General features: G+C 37.0%; 1 protein-coding gene and 2 long non-coding RNA genes across 3 annotated transcripts; 2 read left to right on the top strand and 1 right to left on the bottom strand.

Annotated features, from left to right (window-relative positions):
• Positions 1–10310: 10310 nt before the first annotated feature.
• Positions 10311–10978, bottom strand: LOC115927177. Its single transcript, XR_004065479.1, has 2 exons — positions 10878–10978; positions 10311–10543 (listed from the first exon to the last, which is right to left on the bottom strand). It is a non-coding gene; the product is annotated as an uncharacterized LOC115927177 (long non-coding RNA).
• Positions 10979–16207: 5229 nt separating this feature from the next.
• LOC115927418 lies at positions 16208–16920 on the top strand. The gene is made up of 3 exons (XM_030993280.1): positions 16208–16394; positions 16479–16697; positions 16775–16920. Exons 1-3 carry the CDS (start codon positions 16208–16210, stop codon positions 16918–16920), a joined length of 552 nt encoding a protein of 183 aa, XP_030849140.1.
• A 1164-nt stretch (positions 16921–18084) lies between these two features.
• Positions 18085–21774, top strand: LOC115927555. The gene is made up of 3 exons (XR_004065735.1): positions 18085–18179; positions 19370–19471; positions 21580–21774. It is a non-coding gene; the product is annotated as an uncharacterized LOC115927555 (long non-coding RNA).
• Positions 21775–22067: the final 293 nt, after the last annotated feature.

The raw sequence follows: 22067 nt of genomic DNA, 5'->3' as shown, positions 1-22067 counted from the left end.
ACTTAATCCATTACTGTTTGCGTGTAATCCCTATGGGAGATGACTTTTTCTCAAATCTGGAGTCTACATTCCTGTCTTTTGCGAGCAATATCGCCATTAATTCTGCTTGGATTTTGGTGATTTTTAAGTATGTTGTAGCTGAGACTATATGCCATCTAAATCAACCCTCATTTTTTCAATAAGATATCAGGATCACGCTCATGGTCATGATCATCTTCATCATCATCATGATCATCATTATCATAATGATGATAATCATTTATCAATTACATTTTCGTTTCTTTGAATAAGATAAAATCGTCAAAAAGGTGTTCTTCATGATGTAAATTAGAGTCAAAGGTGTAACGGGTTACTGCATAGAGTCAATGGTCATATGTTGTTACAATCTATTTGTTACAATTTATCTTCCCTAGATCCATAATGATCAAGGGATCGTCACAATTTAAACTTGACATATGGATAGATCATAATGGGAAAAGTATTTTATAAAATAATATGATATCGTGTATTAAATGCATTCTTCGTTATGTAAACCAATATCATACGTATCACCTAATTCGTCTAAGTGACGAATTAAAGTCTAGTTATTATTTATTATTATTTATTATTATTCTTCCTCGAATTTGTTCGCAGGATATCTCAAGACTGAATGAAGCCATTGTTATGAATCTTTCAATAATGATAGATCTTAGTCTAACTAAGAACTGCGTGACTTTTCAAAGACTCAAAATTATCGTGACGTCATCCAGGCGCCATTTTGTGAAAATCAACAAATGATCATATCTTCATAACGGAAAAGTATTTCTCATTCATAATTATCACGATTAAGATCAATATCCGTCCGGTCAATTTCAGGTCAAAAAACGTGCGCAAATGCGCGCGTGCGCGCTCGTCCGCGCGTTTACGCGCGCGCAAAAATTTAAAATGCTCTAAATCATCCCAAATTTTTTTTGCATACGTTTCAGGCCATATAGAGCATTTGATAAAAAATCGCGCTCACGCGCATGCGCGCGCGTGTTTCGCGCGTACTAGCATTTTGCAACATAGAATCGCCGAATTTTCTTTATCATCATATTTGGCACATTTTTCCAAGCATTTTGATAACTTGTTCATCTTTTAATAACGCAATGAGCGTCCGCCAAAGTTGACAGCGCGCGCGGATCTGCGTTATCTTTATCCACAATATATGGGCAAAATCATGCATATACAAAATTCATTGTAACTCTTCAGAATAGATAGGAACTCCCAATATTTTTTTTCATATTTAGATAGATTATGAGTCGGAGATATGATTTCATGTCTCATTTGACCCTCAATTAAATCATGACGTCATCATAATGGCCTCCGAACTCAAAATTTTAATTTGCACATTATGATGTAAGCATATTTTTGGAAAACTGATTGTATCTCTGTAAATATTGATTGATTTTGTTTCAAATTTTGATATGTTCTAGCTGAGACAATTTTCTACAAATGCAGTGTCCACAATTTTTCATTTTGACAAAGGCATCATGGCGTATTTTTGCGATTAAAGGAGGCATGTCAATTTTTTACATTTTGCGTGTATTCTCTATGGGACATCACTTTTTCTCAAAACTGGATTCTACACTCCTGTCTTTCGCGAGCAAAATCTCCGTTGTCTTAGCTTATTTTTTGCTGAGCTTCGAATATGTTGTAGCTGAGACAATAATCTATCACACGTGTGCCTTTCATTTTTCGATCAGATGCCGGGATTATGCTCATATTTCACTTGCAAAGTAGGATTTGAGAATTCATTTCCCGTTTACGTGTAATCGCTATACGAAATGTTTTGGTATATCGGTAACGCACTTGACTTCCATCCTCGAGATCCATGGTTCGAGTCCGGGTGTCTCCAACAATATGTGTCTTCACTTTATTTTTTGACCTTTCACAGTACCATCTCCTTTGAGTATTAAAACACGTAGAATCGCAAATAATGTAATAAACAACCCTATTTTCTTTATTATTACCCTATTTTTCACTTAATCCATTACTTTTTGCGTTTAATCCCTATGGGAGATGACTTTTTCTCAAATCTGGATTCTACATTCCTGTGTTTTGAGCAATATCGCCGATATTTCTGCTTGGATTTTGTTGATTTTTGAGAATGTTGTAGCTGAGACAAGTTTCCACGAGATTTATGTAGACTATTTAACATTATCATGACGTTATCATAGTCAAAAATTCAATCATAGGTGACATGTCAATTATCATATATAACAACCTCAATCGGATACCTGAAGGGGGCGCTATACCACTTTCAATCATGGTCATCTGGAAGGCATTGTTCTCAATTGCATCTCTCTCTCCTCTCTCTTGCTCTTTACTTCTCCTCTCATGTTCTGCCCCTCTCCTTTTTTGGTCTGTCTCTACATCTATCTATCTCTCTTCTCTTTCACCCTCTCCCTCTCTCTCTCTCTCTTGCCTTGCGTCCCCCTTATTCTCTTGGTCTGTCTCCCTCTTGCCCTACAGTTGAAACTTGACTCATGGATAGACCATAATGGGAGTAGTAAACGAAATATGAAATCGTGAAAATGCGTTCTTCTTTATGTTACACATGAGCATACGTATCACCTAATTCGTCAAAGTAACGAATTAAAGTCTAGTATTTATTTTGTGTCTGTATAGAAGAAATTATTATTATTCTTCCTCAATTTCGTTCGCAAGATATCTCAAGAATGGCTAAAGCCATTTTCATGAAACTTGCCATGATGATAGATCTTAGTATAACTTAGAACTGCATGAATTTTCAAAGACACAAAATTATCGTGACGTCATCCAGGCGCCATTTTGTAAAAATCAACTTATGATCATATCTTCATAACGGAAAGTAATTTTTCATTCATATTTATCATGAATAAGATCAATATCCTTCCGGTCAATTTCAGATAAAAAAAACATGCGCAAATCCGCGCGTACGCGTTTCTGCGCGAGTTTACGTGCGCGCACAAATTTAAAATGCTCAAAATCATTCCCAATTTTGTTTGCATACGTTTCAAGCCATATGGAGCATTTGACAAAAAATCACTCAAACGCACATGCGCGCGCGTTTTTTGCGCGTTCTGGCATTTTGCAACATATAATCGCCAAATTTTCTTTGTCATCATGTTTGGCACATTCTTCCAAGCATTTTGATACCATGTTCATCTCTTTATCACTATTAATAACGGAATGAGCGTCCGTCCAAAATAAATATCCGCGCGCGCAAAGTCATGTATTACATAGCATATATGGGCAAAAATATGCCTATAAAAAGTCCATTGGGATGAATAAGGACTGCCAAGTTTTTTTCATATTTTGATAGAGTATGAGTCGGAGATATGATTTCATAGCTCATTTGGCCATTAAATACATCTTGACGTCATCATAATGGCCTTGGAAGTCAAAAATACAAAATTGCATATTATGACGTCATTATATTTTTTGAAAATTTAGTGTATTTCTCATAATATTGACTGATTTTCTTCCAAATTGCGGTATTTTGTAGTTGAGGCAATTGCCTTCAAGATAAATACACACTACTTTCTGTTGCATTGACGTCATCATAGTACAAAATTCAATTAAAGGCCACATTTTAGAATTTTCTTAATTTGCGTGTTATGCCTAAGGAAGGTGAATTTTGTTCACATCATGAATCTTTATGACATTGATCTTTGAGCACTATCTAGCTTATTGGTATTATACACAAATACACTTTGGGCGACCTTCCACGCAAGCCGCCGTAAGTGGCGCTACAGTTGGGGGGCAGCTGGGGGGCTTCTGGATAGCACCTGAATGGGAAAGTTGAATGAGCGAGAGCTCGTTCGTACTTAGGCCCGCATCTACTGGCGGTGTGGTGAGAGTGCCTCCGTACCGTAAGTTCGAACTCACAACTCTGCTCCAGCTAGCTAAAATTCCTTGAATTATTTATATTCTAACTCTAAATCATTCCGTCTCTCACTCTCTTCAATTCAATAAAATCATCTGCATGTTAACATACACGATAATGAATATGTGGGACACCGTTACAACGGCGTCTCCCAAACTTCGATTGCCGAAAACGCACGCAAAACTCGCCAATGACGGACATCATCTACCCATTCATCCATCGTAAATGAAATAAATTTAGACAAAATGAAGTTGAAATGTCCGAAAGCGGCAAGGAATAATAAGTGGTTTGTCTGTGAGAAAGCAATTATCGTTGCATGCAAGATGAAAGCGCAAGCTGATAGAAGCCCCCCAGCGTGTAATGATAAACGTAGAGGGCTCACATCCATGAAAATTCGCCCGTATCGGTGTATATGTCCTCCCATATTTTGATACGGTGTAGCTAATAAAATATCTACAATATTGACGTACATCATTTTTCATTTCGATGACATCATCATAGTGAAATTTTCAATTAAAGGTGACATGTCAGAATTTTCTTAGTTTGCGTGTTAGGCGACTTTTTCTGAAAACCTGATTCTACAAATCTCTATCGAATACCTGAAGGGGGCGCTATACCACTCTGAATCATGGTCTTTATCGTATTTATGATCATTATCATTAGATCATCATCGGCACACTTTCATGATAACAAAATAGCACGTATCACCTAATTCGTCAAAGTGACGAATTAAAGTCTAGTTATGTTTGAAAGTGTCAACACATTTCAATTCACGTATTTTACGAGGTATAGTACTCCATAAGCAAGGTCCATTCAATATTACTGTACGTTTATATGAAGTTGTATGTACAAATGGCAAGTGAAAATTCTAAGCATTTCTAGTACTATAGTGGTGTATATTACAATTTAGTATACAAAGTTTTAAAAATGATTTGGGAAGGATTTGTAAATAGCACTGGAACATTAATATTGCACATTGATGATTATACATATCAGTAAAATTCAATATTTTCATTTCTTTAAAAAGTGGATGTGAATGGGCAAGATAACAAGTATGACAAATAGTAAGAATTGCACGTTTTTGCAATTAAATTACTTTCCTAATATGGGTTTCATGTGCATTCCCCCATGCAAGTATTCCATAATACAAAAATGGTAATATCAAACTGTTATATATCATCTTCAATATACATTTAGGAAATGATCTTAATTTATACATAACACCAATATTTTTCGATAATACATTACAAACAGCATTTATATGATCAATCCATTTCAACTACTTATCAATGGTGATGCCAATGAATTTATGTGAAGAGATCTGTTTAATTTCTGTATTACACAAACAAATAATAATAGAATCAGTGTCACATTTTTATTTGTAAAAATCATAAAATGTGTCTTACTTATATTAAGTGACAGTTTTTTTTTTACAGAAAGCCATGTGTTTATGAACTTAATTTCTCGATTAAATATATCTTGAAGTGATTGTATATTTTGAATAAACAATTACCGGTAAGAGTAATCCTTAGCAGAATGTAATCAGTCTGTTTCTTTAAAAGCGCAATATATCGTCGCCTGCACCACGAACCGTCCTCTCTGCGCACTTTGATGCGAAAGTTAGTTTCGCAGAAAACGCATTTAAAGAAAAGCTTTTTTTAAACCGGCAATAATTATAACTAAAAGTAGAGCAAATTAAAAACCGATGACTTCATTCGATAGTTCAGGTCCCAAAGTTACATCCCATATCTTTATATTTTCTTGAACTTAATTATTTACGCCACAGCGAGCATTGTAACAGAGAGGACGGTTCGTGGAACAGATATAGTGCGCGATCGCGCCTCGCGTCTTTACCACGAACTGGCCGCTCTCCTGCGGACGGTTCGTGGAAAAGATGAAATGCACAATGCGCATTGCTATTTTCACCACGAACCGTCCGCTCCTATTACGCGCAACTGAAAACCGTACAAAATGAATGGAAGATGAAGTGACTGAGAATCGGAAAGTGTTGTTTACAGACATCGGTTTTCTAATTCACATTTTCAAACATTTTAGGGATGTTGAAATAATCCGGGTGATGATGAGAGTAAAGAATGACACATCTACTCTCACTCAATATCAATTCTTCAAAAATGATGAAATATTTTTTGTCCGTACTGCCTCATAAACAGAGAAGACGGTTCGTGAAAAAGATGAATTCCGTTACAACAGTAATCCATTTCACCACGAACCGTCCGCTCTTAACAAGATGTGTACAAACCGAATGAATATTTAAGAAAATCTCAATTAAAGTATGATCTGTGAGCATTCATAGTTATTTTAATTCAATATTGATTTTTTTTTTGTACTGAATAACAGGCAAAATTCGTTTATTGGAAATCAGTTCATTGCATGCAATAATTTGTCTTTTTCTTTTCTTTTTTCTTTTATTTGAAATTTATTAGTTAGTTTATTAGTATTGCTATCTTACTGGACGAAATCAAAATGCTCTTCTTTTAACATTGTCCAATTCTGGATTGATAGTAAATCTTGCTTTCTTTCTTTCTTTGCTTCTTCTTTCTTTGCTTCTTCTTTCTTTGTTTCTTTCTGCCTTCCTTCCTTCCTTTACTTTTTCTTCTGCCTTCCTTCCTTCTCTTTACATTTTCTTTCTTTCTTTCCTCCTTGCTTTCTTTACCAAATTTTCTTCCTTTCTTTCTTTATTTCTTCCGTTCTTTCTTCTTTTTTTAAATTTGTCTGCAGTAATTTCATAAGGCACTTTAAATTAAGAAAATCAGATAAATCAGACATGCATGGAAACAAAGGATTTAGATACACACGTCCATTGCCTGCTTCAAATATTAAAAAAAATAAACAAACATAGATTATTTATCAATTGTGTCTTTTTATCTTTTAATAATCATCATATTATTTCATTCCATAGTATTTGCAACATATTTAACAGAAATATTTACAGACAGAACAAAATCTGAAATAGGCAAGACGAATTACAATTCCTTTAAAAAAAAAATCACACACATTGACATTTTGGCATAATGTTTGTTTAGATCTCATTGAGACAAAAAAAGAATGGACAATGATGGAATGTTATTTCAATTTTTGTTTTTTTTTGTTTCTTCATATCCAGTCATCAAGAAGTCCTCGTGATTTGACTCTTTATATCAGTTGTATAAAGTAAAACCTTTGTCTCTATTAATGAAAAAGTGATATATTGGACATCAAATTAGAGGATTTTAATAATCCTATTCCTCACAACTCTGCATGAAATATATTCAATTATGCACATGTCTTAGGAATATTCAAAAGGATATATAACTTTTCCACATTCTATTCATTTTGATTTCCATAGAATCTTGTTAAACTTCATTGTTTGCAGATGGAAATATCAAAATTTCACCAAGATCTCTTTAGTCAGATTCATCACAATAATGAAATATTTAAAATTATGTATCACTTTTCTTCCATTCATGTAGTTATTCTATTTCCAATGTATACTTCATTGTTATTTTTTTAAACTACACTATTTACAGATAGAAACATTAAATTCTAGTCCTTGATACATCTCGTATTTTCCATTTCCAAGTTTACTTCATTATGTTATTTCTAAACTGCATTATTGACGGATATAAATATTAAATTTCAACACATCATTTAACAAATGCATTATTTATTTTTAATTATTGTAATTATTTCATATCCGTAGTAAATTCAGAGTTCTATTTAAACTGCATTATTTACAGATAAAAAAGGAATGAGCCAGATACATCTCATAGGAATGTATTATTCCAAAGAAAACATCATTTATCTTCAACACATGTTATCAAATCATTTCATCTTCATATAATTTTTTTCTCTTTAAAGCTGTATCATTTACAGATAAGAAATACCAATGTTCTGAAAGAGCCAGATACATCTCATAGAAATATAATATTGAAAAGAATGTATTATTTCTCATAAATTCATTTAATTATTTCAGTGTATTACATTTTGTTTTTAAACTGCATTATTTACAGATGGAAATGTTAAAATATCACTTGTCTTGAGTACAATAAGTATCATATTGACACAATATTCAAAAGAATTGATTATTTCTCGTCAATTCATTTAATTATTTCAGTGTATTACATTTTGTTTTTAAACTGCATTATTTACAGATGGAAATGGTAAAATATCACTTGTCTTGAGTACAATAAATATCATATTGACACAATATTCAAAAGAATTGATTATTTCTCGTCAATTCATTTGATAATTTCATCTCTATAGTCTATTCCTTATATTAAAACTTCAATATTTACAGATGAAAAAAAAAAAAAAAAATGAGCCAGCTTAATTTCGTAACTATGAATGTAATATCCCAAAGAATGCATCATTCAATACAAATCATTTAATTAATATGTCATTGATATATTATCTCTTGTGCTAGATACATCTCATACCAATGAAATAAGTAATTTTCGTTTCGATGTCATGCAAAAGTATTTTTTAGTCTCAATTGTGAATCATTTATAAACAAGTTCTTTTTTTTTTTTAGATTTGATTTTCAACAAAAATTCAAATCACTCATATGAAAATACGCAAAGTATCATAATGACAAACACAGCTTGTCACAATCTAGCAGATTCAACTGCATTATTTACAGATGGAAATGTTAAAATATCACTTGTCTTGAGTACAATAAGTATCATATTGACACAATATTCAAAAGAATTGATTATTTCTCGTCAATTCATTTAATTATTTCAGTGTATTACATTTTGTTTTTAAACTGCATTATTTACAGATGGAAATGGTAAAATATCACTTGTCTTGAGTACAATAAATATCATATTGACACAATATTCAAAAGAATTGATTATTTCTCGTCAATTCATTTGATAATTTCATCTCTATAGTCTATTCCTTATATTAAAACTTCAATATTTACAGATGAAAAAAATAAATAAATAAAATGAGCCAGCTTAATTTCGTAACTATGAATGTAATATCCCAAAGAATGCATCATTCAATACAAATCATTTAATTAATATGTCATTGATATATTATCTCTTGTGCTAGATACATCTCATACCAATGAAATAAGTAATTTTCGTTTCGATGTCATGCAAAAGTATTTTTTTAGTCTCAATTGTGAATCATTTATAAACAAGTTCTTTTTTTTTTAAGATTTGATTTTCAACAAAAATTGAAATCGCTCATATGAAAATACGCAAAGTATCATAATGACAAACACAGCTCGTCACAATCTAGCAGATTCAACTCTACATTTCAGATATGAACTGGTCAGTGATTACTTTTTATGGAAACAAAGAATATGAAAGCATTAATTAACTGATATCATTTGGGTAGCATAGTTTAGTAGTGAGGCAGCTTATCATAAAAAGCCTGGTGGAGTGGGTGCCAGACTGCAGGTGTAGTGCCGCTGCAGAGGGCCTTGAGATCCTGATATTTACCCAAAGATAACTTTGGTGGGCCATTCCTGTAGAGAGGCTCGGGTGTTACTTCAGTGACCTCTTCTACACCTCTCCGTGTCTGGTTTGTCCTGATCACATCAAATTCTTCATCAGTGTGAGAATACTTGAAGTACACGGAATCCACTTCACCTTTCACGACCTTCATAGCCATGAATTTCTTCCAGTCTACGGTTTGTCCACCCTCAGAGGTTTGGACTCGCAGAATACCTTTCTGTTGACCAACAGACTTCCAATCATCAATATCTCTTGATTGGACTTCTACTACATGATAAGGATGGGGGTGAAGACGAGCCATCGCACAAATGGTGCTCAATTGAGTCGGTACCATGACTTCTTTCACACGTCTAATGCTTCGTTCTATGACGCTGTGCATGGCATCACCCTCACTTTGTCCGTGGTTTGTAGGGAAGTAATTAACTGTGACCGATTCAACGGACTTAGCCTTTCCGATGAAATGTTGCAGCATTGTTGGGATGATAGAGTTCTTATTTTGACCGACACAGCCATCACAGTAGAACACTACTTGTTTCACACCCCTCTCATCTAGACTGTTAAGGTACCGATGGACGTGTGAGGCAATTTCACAGGATCCTCTTTTTGTTTCGCACTCGTGTGAAAGAAAGCACCATCCGTCCTTGCTTGCAAGTTCATATATCGTGAAGTTGTAGTTGCTGAGTCTACGTTTGTAGAAAATGTCAGATTGTGGGGACTTCGGCAAGTAAATGACCTGCTCCAGATCGAAAACTGCAGAGACAAATGTGTGGTCAACTGAAGCTCTTTCCTTAGCAAGACTCTTCAACTCTCTTACTTTTTCTTTTTCAGCAATGTGAACTTTGTATGCCCCTGCAATTTCTTCCCTCTCTTTGGGATTCCCACGTCTGTTGGTTTTCAAAGTTTCCTCTTCTTGATTCCATTAACGGCATAACCTCGTCTTCATTGTTCCTTTCTTCTTCGTTGGTGAGCCCTTGGTACTGTGATGCACTTGAACTGATGTCAAGTGGAATTTCACTGAGATTGAATGCAAGATTATGACAAAGGCAATCATCACGTAAGTTAAAATGAAGGAAGCATAAGAAACACAAGCACTCTGGACACGCTGCCCAAACTTCATCAGTACACATGAAATTGTCACATGTTTCAGGATTTCTCTGACCACACTGCATGTTTGGATGGAGCGGAGAATCTGGAGAAGATAAAAAGACAAAGGGAAAACAATGATAGTGAATGTAATGACATAATTTTCGGGACACAGGTAAAGTTATATTGAGCACAACAGAAACAATAAGTGTGATAATAATTGATCAGGATATTAAATAAATGAATAGAAAATCCTTTTTATATTCAGAACACGTACACAATCAATAAAATGAAGTGTGCTTTTTGTCCATTCTAACTGTATCAATATAATTTCACTTTAGTTATTATCATCAGTATAATTTCCTTGTACTGTGGACAGTCCTCTGATTTCTTTATGTTATTATGAATAGTCATGAACTATTATTGGAAGATATTTTTACCTGCATGGCTGTCAGACTGTGTTATCTGGTCACTTGCGATGGATATTGGTTCAGGCAATCCAGATCCACATCCTGTTGAATCTTCAGGAAGTGATGGCGATCGATGATACGGGTAGAGGACCAAGTTTTGCTTCTGGGGTAGGATTACAAAAATTGAATATAAACACTAGTTTTAAACTCTCCGAAGAAGATGCCCCTCCCAAAAAAAAATGAATAAGACTACAATAGTGAAATATACACACTAGTTCCAATGCCTCCCCCCCCCAAATAGAAGACTCATCCCAAACCTGCACCCACCCCTCCCCCCTAAAAAAAGATCTTACAAATGTAGAAGAATCCATTTATAATATTGAACATGCGCTTCGGTCTTTCCTCATTAAGATCTTGTAGGAAAGTTGGTCTAGATTGTTGTTGTTGTTATATTCTTGTACTTTCATAATGCAAACATTCTTATTCATAATTGTAATTAAGTTCATTTGTATATGCATATTCATTATTGTAAATATGGTCATTTTTTCATGCACAAATTCATTATTGTCAATATGTTCTTGTTGAGACTCTCATACTCCCGATCGGGGTTCGATAGAGTTTAATAAAATCTTATCTTATCTTATCTATCAAATTGGGAAAAGGAGTGTAATACCTGCATATTTGTCAGAAAGTCGTGCCAGGGGGATGTCAAATTCCTCATCAGACTGTGTTATCTGGTCACTTGCGATGGATATTGGTTCAGGCAATCCAGATCCACATCCTGTTGAATCTTCAGGAAGTGATGGCGATGATACGGGTAGAGGACCAAGTTTTGCTTCTGGGGTAGGATTACAAAAATTGAATATAAACACTAGTTTTAAACTCTCCGAAGAAGATGCCCCCCCCCCAAAAAAAAAAAAAAAAAAAAAAAAATGAATAAGACTACAATAGTGAAATATACACACTAGTTCCAATGCCTCCCCCCCCCCCCAAATAGAAGACTCATCCCAAACCTGCACCCACCCCTCCCCCCTAAAAAAAGATCTTACAAATGTAGAAGAATCCATTTATAATATTGAACATGCGCTTCGGTCTTTCCTCATTAAGATCTTGTAGGAAAGTTGGTCTAGATTGTTGTTGTTGTTATATTCTTGTACTTTCATAATGCAAACATTCTTATTCATAATTGTAATTACGTTCTTTTGTATATACATATTCATTATTGTAAATATGTTCATTTTTTCATGCACAAGTTCATTATTGTAAACATTTTCTTGACGAGACTCTCATACTCCCAAGAACTGGTTAACACTCAGATGATATCAAATTGGGAAAAAGAGGAAAAGGAGAGTAATACCTGCATATTTGTCAGAAAGTCGTGCCAGGGGGATGTCAAATTCCTCATCAGACGATTCTGAATCTTCAAGATATTCTGAATCGAGAACGATTCCTTGCCACAGAGTCCCTTCATAGTCCATGATCACCTCTTTCCCTTTTGTCATCTTCCCTGTCCACTGAAGGAGTGGTGAATGAACAATGTTGTTTGCACCATTCAAATGCCATTGCACCAAAACATCATAGCCTTTATCCGGTCTAAAAACGAATAAAAAAAAGAAAGAGAGATTTCAACAACCTTATTTTCATAACAATTTTGCATACCGGTATGTATTCGGTAATAAACATACATATTAAGCTGTTCCATGAGAGATGAACTGGTAAAGAAATTATAGCCTTATTTTTTATAATTCATGAAGAAATTATTATTCTGCATTAATATTGGCCCAACACTTGAAATTATAAAGTCAAAGACATCACCTATATATTGTTTTTTAACACCATTTCATTATTTATAAATATTTATTCTGGTAAACATAAGAATTCTTACCTTGATCCACTTTTCCCTTTGCTCTTCTTTGGTCTTGGCATACCTGCTTTGTTTTAGATATCTCCTTCTCTAAGTTGCACAGCCACATCTGCGATAATAAAAACAAGAAAAAAAATGAGACAAAATATTATAAAAGTCAATGATATACAAATCGGTTTCACAATGATTTGACACATAGGTAGAGATTAAAGTTACAATAATTTTACTACACCATGCATTCAAGTACATAAATAAAAATGTCAACAAGAACATGAACATGAATACCCTGGTCCCTGCCAATTTTTGGGACTGAATAAGACATTTTTTTTGTAATGAAAAAATGGTTAATCTAGATGAAGTCCAACTATTGTTCAGTACGTTAATTGTAACTATCTTGATTAGATTACATATAAAATAGAACTTTCAGTTTTGGTCCCCGAAATGGGCAGGGCACAAATGACTTAAGATCTGCTAATGGTGGAGCTCCTAGGTAAAACCTTAACTATCTAGTCCAAATGTTAGATCTAGATAAAATCTATAAGATAGGTTAGTTAGTAACATTATACATCTTAATAATAATACTAAAAAAAGTTAGGACTAGACCTAGACTCTAGTCTAGATCTACACTAAGACTAAGTTACATCTAGGTCTAATTTGTGTCTTTCTTTGATCAGAAATAGATCTGGTCTAGGCCTAAATCGTCGTCGTTAGTAATAGTATTGTAAGATAAAGACAAAGTAGATCCTAGGTCTAGGTCTAGATCTAGAGTTAGACCTAAATTACTAGTGTTGAATTGCTCTTGTTCTAGTTTTTCCTGTGTTTATCTAATCTACAGACAGTATTCATTAAATAATCTTAGAAAGCAGATATCTTCAGTAGATCTGAAGTTAGTTCTTATTATCAACAGTCAGACAGGATTTCGTGTTAGGTCCAACCAAAAACTGAATAGGCGGGACTGTAACATAATTTTTCGTGAGAATTTAATGATAAAATGAACTTTTTAGAAAAATACAATTGCTATAACCGAAGGAAGAATCTCTTATTGTTTTTTGAAAATATTTTATGTTTTAGAAAATAGATCTTAGAGCATATACTTACGAAATAATTGGATCCGGGCAAACTTTCCAGGGAAGCGGCCGCTTCGTGGTGCAGCAGACGGATCAATTTACGTCAAATTCTTCACCACGAAGTGTCCTGAGCGCGCGAGCGCGAGAGAGGACGGTTCGTGGTACAGAAATATCCAATTTATTGCAAGAGGACGCTTTACGATGACGTCGTTATTACGTAACCGCGCAATGTTAGACTCTGAAATTTTCACAAAATGTAGGTATTTATTAGTACATGAAAAAAATGCAAAAAAATAAAAATTGAAAAAAATGCCGAATTTGGCCAGAGAGGACGGTTCGTGAAACGGGTGACGATATGTTTGCGTGGCTAACAGAAGTTACGAGGTTCACTCAGGGACTTGATAGAGAAGGACTGGAATCAAGCTGGCGAAACCCTTGTAATTTATTCAACGCATTCGTGAGTTCTAAAGCGTAACAATGGGATGTGTAACATTCCACTTGGCTTTGAAGTTCCATGCTCCGAACCGCGCTTCCACTGCGGGGACTTTCGGAAGCCAGGCACCAGTTTTACATTTATTACAAAATATTAAATTACCAGCAACTTGAAATTTCAGTGTAAATCCAAAACTGTGTATGGGGATTGTATTGCGAATAGTGCATCAAACATATTTCTAAATTTAGAACTCCGTCCTTCCTATAATTTGTGTGCCAGAGTTGGTAAAAGAAAAATTACATCCTGACAAAAACTGAATAGTTTAGGATAATGCGCTAAGTCTTGCATGTTTTAATGTCACGTTATTTGATCCATCATTTACAATCTTCAATAGCATTAAGTTTGCTAATGCGTGTTTTTGTTCGCTTGTTCTACTCTTTCCACATTCAACAATGGATGAGAAACCATCGAAAGGGACAGCGAACAGTTGCTGTGATACCATTTTCTGATGTAGGAATTCTAAATCCTGAAATGCATGCGCTCTTTTATCTCACCACCTGGTCAGCAGTTGTAGATTATGCTAGGAGTCCACTGGGCCAGCGCCAGTTGGTGCCAGTTCGCGCCAAAGATTATGTGATTGGCGCGGTAGTGGCTCGCTGTGGCGCCGAATTAATGTCCGCTCGGCATGTGTCGCCAAGTGGAAAAAAACTGGGTGCCATATGGCGTGCGCCAAATGCCACCCGGCTTGCTCCAAAATGTTGCGCCAGTTTGCGCCAGTTCGCGCCATTACACGGCCATTTGATTCCAAAATTCACCCTGTTGGCGCCATTCGCGCCAATAGACGGCTACTTTGCACCACTTGGTGATTAGTTTGTGCCAAAGGTCGCCAAATTGGTTTGAACTTGCCGCCGCTTGGCGCTACTTGCCGACTATATAAATACCGGCCATCGGCTACCTGGTTCAGACCCTCCTCAGCTGCTGTATGAACAACATCTGTACTAAATATTTACAATTTTGATATGTCTGAGGCTTTTGATAATGTTGGAGTGATGATGCTGCTCCATCAGAAGATAATGAGAGATGCTGAGGTGGCCACTGCCTATTTGGCCATGTGGCGCGAAATCTCATTGGCGCAACTTGGCGCGCGCCATTACATTCCAGTGGATTCCATTAGGCGGATTGTTTGCGCCAAAGGGCGATATGTTCGCGCCATTTGGTGCCACTTGGCGGACACTTGGCGCTGATTGCTCGATGCAAGTGGCGCCACATTCAAAATTGGTGCCGTCATGCTAGGAGTCCACTGGGCCGGCGCCAGTTGGCGCCAGTTTGCGCCAAAGATTATGTGATTGGCGCGTAGTGGCTCGCTGTGGCGCCGAATTAATGTCCGCTCGGCATGTGTCGCCAAGTGGAATAAACTGGGTGCCATATGGCGTGCGCCAAATGCCACCCGGCTTGCTCCAAAATGTTGCGCCAGTTTGCGCCAGTTTGCGCCATTACACGGCCATTTGATTCCAAAATTCACCCTGTTGGCGCCATTCGCGCCAATAGACGGCTACTTTGCGCCACTTGGTGATTAGTTTGTGCCAAAGGTCGCCAAATTGGTTTGAACTTGCCGCCGCTTGGCGCTACTTGCCGACTATATAAATACCGGCCATCGGCTACCTGGTTCAGACCCTCCTCAGCTGCTGTATGAACAACATCTCTACTAAATATTTACAATTTTGATATGTCTGAGGCTTTTGATAATGTTGGAGTGATGATGCTGCTCCATCAGAAGAGGATGAGAGATGCTGAGGTGGCCACTGCCTATCAACTTATGCTGGCCAATCCTGAAGAAGAAGAGCCTCCTAAGAAGAAAGGGAAGCACAACTGGTGGTTTAGACCCATGCGCCACCCACAGTTGAGGGCCGAACGTGGACAGTACCACACTTTGATGGAAGAGCCGAGGGAGAATAACAGGAGGAAGTTCAAGAACTACACCAGGGTGTCCCCAGAGATGTTTGATGACCTGTTGGTCAGGCTTACACCCCACTTGCAGAAGAAGGACACCCACTTCAGGAAATCCATTCCCCCTGGTCTCAAGTTGTCCGTCTTCCTGTGCCATCTCGCCACTGGGGCCACCTCTGCCGAGCTGTCTTACAACTTCCGAGTGGGCAAGGAAACCATCCAGAAGTTTGTCCCTGGTGTGGCCAGAGCGATAGTGGATGAGTATGCTGCAGAAGTCATCTCCCTCCCCACAACCAATGAAGGCTGGCTTGAGGTTGCAGGTGATTTTGAAGCCAGAAGGAATCTTCCTTACTGTCTGGGAGCCTATGATGGAAAGCACTTCCATCTCCAGAAGCCCAACAAATCAGGCAGCCTTTACTTCAACTACAAGCAGTTCTTCTCGGTTGTCCTAATGGCTCTGGTAGATTCAAAGTACCAGTTCATGTGGATCGATGTGAGTGGAGTTGGCCATCAGTCTGATGCCCAGATCTACAACAACAGTGAACTGAAGGAGTGCATTGAAGCTGGCACTTTAGGCATCCCAGATCCAGCTCCTCTTCCCCATGATGATGAAGAGCACCCTATACCGTACCTCTTCGTGGGAGGACGTACATCATGAAGCCCTCTGGCCGTTGTAACATGGACCAACAGCAGAAGATCTTCAACTGGCTGTCCAGGGCAAGGCGTGTGGTTGAAAATGCCTTTGGCATTCTGGCTCTGTAGTTCCAGTGCTTCCTTAGCCAGATGAGACAGGAACCAGACACAGTCCGCCTGCTCGTTGAAGCTGCCGTGATGCTGCACAACCTCATCAGGAAGCGCTATCAGGCACCGGACGTCCGCATGTTGGACCAGGAGGATGCCCAGCACAACCTCATCCCTGGAGCTTGGAGAACTGCCGCCATCACTGTGAGGCGGCAAGTGGCGCCGAATGGTGGGCAACCAGGTGGCATTTGGCGTGAAGTAGTCACCAATCGGGTGCCGTTTGGCTCGCGTAGAGGCGCAAACGGGGCGCAAACAAGGTGCCCCTTGGCGCCAAGTGGCGCCATGTGGCGCGAAATCTCATTGGCGCAACTTGGCGCGCGCCATTACATTCCAGTGGATTCCAATAGGCGGATTGTTTGCGCCAAAGAGCGATATGTTCGCGCCATTTGGTGCCACTTGGCGGACACTTGGCGCTGATTGCTCGATGCAAGTGGCGCGACGAAAATTTCAAACATTTTGAAATTTTCTTGCCGCCACATTCCAATTTGGTGCCGTTACGGGCCACCACGAGCCAGTAGGGAGGCAGTTTGAGCCACTACACGCCACTAGGCACCTTATTGGCGACACTAGGCGCCACAGCAAATTGCATTGGCGCAAACTGGCGCAAAGTGGCGCCGGCCCAGTGGACTCCTAGCATCACGGGCCAACACGAGCCAGTTGGGAGGCAGTTTGAGCCACTACACGCCACTAGGCACATTATTGGCGACACTAGGTGCAACAGTAAATTGCATTGGCGCAAACTGGCACCAACTGGCGCTGGCCCAGTGGACTCCTAGCATTAGCGCATAACTTTTCGGCGGCTTGGAGCATGGGGTCGAAGGAGAGCGGCTTGATTCCAGTACTTCTCTATCACGTCCCTGGTTCACTAGATGACTATTTGGAAAGTGAGCGTTGTGTATTATAACCTTAAATATTAATGTTTACAAAAACGTTTCTACAGAGCTGTGACTGCCAACATACACAGATATATCCACCTCCGATAACGGGTATGATAATCTGTTATGGTTAACGGTATCATCGGATTATGGTGTGTTTCCACAGGAGTGTATAACGACAAATAATCCATTAGACCATTAGATAATTGTTCATATGGATGTGTATTTATTTTCTTTATTCCTTAGGAGATAGGAACAGACGGGACTGATAGCGGTAGAGGCGAAGGAGTCTCATTAAGTATTTGGGACTTTGCTGGACACGACATATACTACTCAACCCATCAGGTAAAATAACATTTTAAGAACTTTAAATTCCTTATAAAATCTACCGTGGTGCCATAAAAGCAAATTTGTAAAGTATTGTTAGATTCTGGTATTTGATAAAAATTAAAATTGTATTATCTTCCATACATTCATTATGGCATTTATGTGCTAAATATTTGATATTTCTCCTGCGATTTTTGTTTCTGATCAGTTTCAGTGTATAAATCTCATTCTCAAAGAAAGTAGAAATTGAGACTATTATTCCATTGTCTCAGTTCAATGATTCAGTTCAGGGCACGTAGATTCATGTACTTTTAATAAGTACAGCTGTTGGCCTACATATTAGTTTTTACCATACATTTTATAAAGGTGCATTAATGTGTGGTCCAGTCATAGATGCAATGTCATGCCCAGTGTCTAAATTATTGCTTCTTTGATATATTTGATATTCCACTGTAGGAGAACAGACTTCACATTAGTCAATAATTGCTAGCTTCTTGTGAACTGTAAAAACTCTAGAACTATGTCTTAATTTTGTAAAAAAAAATTCTTTGTCAACATAAGTTTGTTATTCCTTTGACCTGCAATTGTCACACACTTATCTTGGAATTGGTAGTGTATATGCAAGTAGTTGGTTTATCCTTATGTATCTTAGCACTGATACTCCCAAATTGACACCGGCTCTATATATGGAGCCAGTGGATCTACGTCAGTCAGTTTTATCCAAAGAACTTAATACATTTTTGGAAATTAATGCTTTGTCTTGAGTTTGAACAGAGATATCGCAATGTAGAGACCTCTTGCCCTTACTGATGAACTATACTCTCTATATTAATACAGTTAACAACTAAATAATGTTTCTTCAGAATGTGACATATTGAAGCTTGCATCAAAAAGTATATAACATAGGCCCTAATTTAACTAGCCCATCTTGTATTCATGGGTTACGAACAACTAAAACAAAAACATCAAATTTATGAATGCCTTAGTTGTTATTCATATATAATAATTAAAACAAAAATAATAGTTCAGTTCTTGTATAGCGCAGAATACGTTATGAAATAACATCTCTAAGTGCTTTCAAAGAGCTTTGGACTTTATCACCCTAGCTTTAGCTCCGGCAGCCTGATATAAATAATAGAACGTATATAAACAACATAGCATGGTAGTTATTAATACTTATGCATCATTTTTATTCCCTTCTCCTCTAGGTGTTTCTGACGTGGCGAGCTATTTATGTGATTGTCTTTGATCTCAGTAAAAGTTTGGGCTATGTCGTTCCCCCTGAATCCAGAGACAAGAAATCTGAAAAGGTATTTCTCTATTTCACTTCATACTGCTTGGCAAAAATTAATTATGCTTTACAGGGGATTGACAAATGTTAGAGAGTGTTGTGTTTTTTTTTTGCCAAAGATTACTTAAATTGCCAAAGTTATTTTGTAAAGTTTTAAATATTTGTATAATCCATTACTCGTACCAAATATTATGATAGCTCTTGTTCATGTTAACTATTTTAAAATGTAGATTCAACTACCTGTTGCCGTCTAGATTAATTCATGTGTAATTGTTGGTACAATTTAAACAGTGATATATTAACACACCTTTTCGTCTTTTATCAGAGCAGGGTGTACTGTGAGATTAAATAGCTGAAATCTCTATCTCTTTGAAAGTCCATCTCTGCTCAAAAATACACGTAGACCTATAAGGTCATCCTGCCGATCATGTCCGCACCTGTGCATGTCATTAAAGCGATTAACTTTTGAGAGAAAAAAAAATACCAATCATAATAGCTGGTAATGTTTTACCAAATAATTATCCAGGTGTACTGCTATTTCTCTTGATTATTAATTTACCATCTTCTCCAGTCATCTTTTCATACATGTTATTATTTAATCTCCATCCTTCATTGATTTCTATTTCTGTTAGATAGTATTTGACCTCAATATTCCTTTTTTTGTATACATTACTTTATATGGAGTTGCCGTACTTTAAGCTTAGTTTATGTTGCAATCCTTCTTAATGAATATTTTATGCTAATATTACAAAGTAAGTACATATTCATGATATTGTATTGATTATATGATTTGAATATCATGCTATCATCGGTTAGGTATTTTGAAAGACAATGAACATATATAAACCAATAGATCGTTCCAAAAAACTAACACAAAATACAAAAGAGTGGGATATGAGAATGATTACCAAGAATGGTGTTTTTGTGTGTTTTTATGCTTCCGCTACAACGTAGCCGGAGGCATGATGTTTTCTGGTTGTCCGTCCGTACGTCCGTACGTCCCGTTCTCGTGATTGCGTTATCTCAATAACCGATTGATGGATTACCTCTAAACCTGGGTCATGCATGTATCTTTCTAAGCCAATGAACTGATTGAAATATTAGGGTCACGAGGTTAAAGGTCAAAAGTCACAGGGGTTAATAATAATGCAAAAATAGCTTTTGATCGCGTTATCTCAAGAACCGATTAATGGATTCCTGCCAAACTTGGGGCATGTATCTTGCAGAGCCAATGGATTGACCAGATTTTGTTGTCACGAGGTCAAAGTTTGAAGGACACAGGGCTTATAATGTATACAAAATTAGCTTGTGATCGCGTTATCACTAGAACCGGTGGACGGATTACCATCAAACTCAGAACATGTATGTATCTTGCAGAGCCATGTATATGAAAAATAGCTTGTAATCACGATATTCTGAGAACCTGTGTATGGATTACAATCAAACTTGAATATTAAAGGTACTATGTCCCATTTGCAGGCCAAAAAGTGACAAGGTTAAATTCCAACGGCATTTGAAAGACCGTAATTTAGAACTTCCCTAAAAGAAGGGGGGCTTGAAAATGTCTTTAAGTGGGAAAATAACAACTATTATTTGTCGAATCGACTCAGGAGCTATAGAGCCATTTAGTAATAGTCTGACTTTTCAGACCATTATACCGAATGGATGTACGTTTTATGCTGCGCAAAGATTAAATCAGTTTAATTTTGGCCATCACAAGTAGTGGGTTATTGATGTAGACAAATGCTCATGTGCCCTTTACAGCTCATTATGTATGTTATTACCAAAGATTTTTAAAAAAGCAGTCAGTCACTCAATAATGTCTGACAGTATAGTCTAGCAAGTAAACGGGTTTCTTTGCATAATTTGAATATTATGACACTGCTAACGTTCAAATTTCACAGATCTATGAATATAGGACATACATGACTTATTCATAATTCCTGCAAAGTTCTACAGAATTTGATATTAGCTGCAAAAGGGACATAGTATCTTTAAAACTTGCTTCCGTTTTGGTTTGTAAAATCGCTCTAGGGCGGAGGCATCATTTTCGACTGCGCGCGGTCGAAGTTCCATCTAGTTATGATTTGGCCTTATCATATATACTTCTTTACAATTAAAACGCAGGTTAACGGAGGTGCCAAATCAGAACTGACATGGCTAGAGTTCATCAATTTTTGGTTGCATTCCATCTACGCCCATGCTGTGGCGCCGTCTTCAGTCATAAAAAAGAGTACGTCTAAAACCGCCCAGAAATCTCCACCAATATTCATCGTTGGAACGCATCGAGAAAGTGTGAAAGGAGATGCAAAAGAGAAAAAGGAAAAGGTAATAATGTATGATATACATGTTTGGTGATAATAAAATAAAAGTATAGTAATAAAGACTGCTTTGAGAGAAATAGTTGTGTTTATACGCGAGGCGTGCCGAGGGCAATACCACGATTGTAACCTCCCCGAGAGCGTATAAAAACAACTACTTCTCGAAAATTAAAGCAGTCATTATTTCTTGTATATACTGAGAAAAGGTCATCTTATGTCACCACCTTGGCTTTTCTCTAGTTTATCTGCACGGTTGTTTTTTATGAGTGTATCTTTGATAGTTAGACTAGTCTA

This window comes from Strongylocentrotus purpuratus, unplaced genomic scaffold (genome assembly GCF_000002235.5).
Source record: "Strongylocentrotus purpuratus isolate Spur 01 unplaced genomic scaffold, Spur_5.0 spur5_scaffold_20, whole genome shotgun sequence".
NCBI classification, from domain to species: Eukaryota; Metazoa; Echinodermata; class Echinoidea; order Camarodonta; family Strongylocentrotidae; genus Strongylocentrotus; species Strongylocentrotus purpuratus.
This window is presented reverse-complemented; position numbering and strand designations above follow the sequence as displayed.

What these genes read in the sequence shown, in the direction of transcription:
- LOC115927418 (XM_030993280.1), top strand. Translation starts at nt 16,208, where the DNA reads ATGTTTGATGACCTGTTGGTCAGGCTTACACCCCACTTGCAGAAGAAG. An exon ending in CATCCAGAAGTTTGTCCCTG is followed by an intron (nt 16,395 to 16,478) that starts GTGTGGCCAGAG and finishes TTGAGGTTGCAG; the next exon opens with GTGATTTTGAAGCCAGAAGG. An exon ending in TGCCCAGATCTACAACAACA is followed by an intron (nt 16,698 to 16,774) that starts GTGAACTGAAGG and finishes GATGATGAAGAG; the next exon opens with CACCCTATACCGTACCTCTT.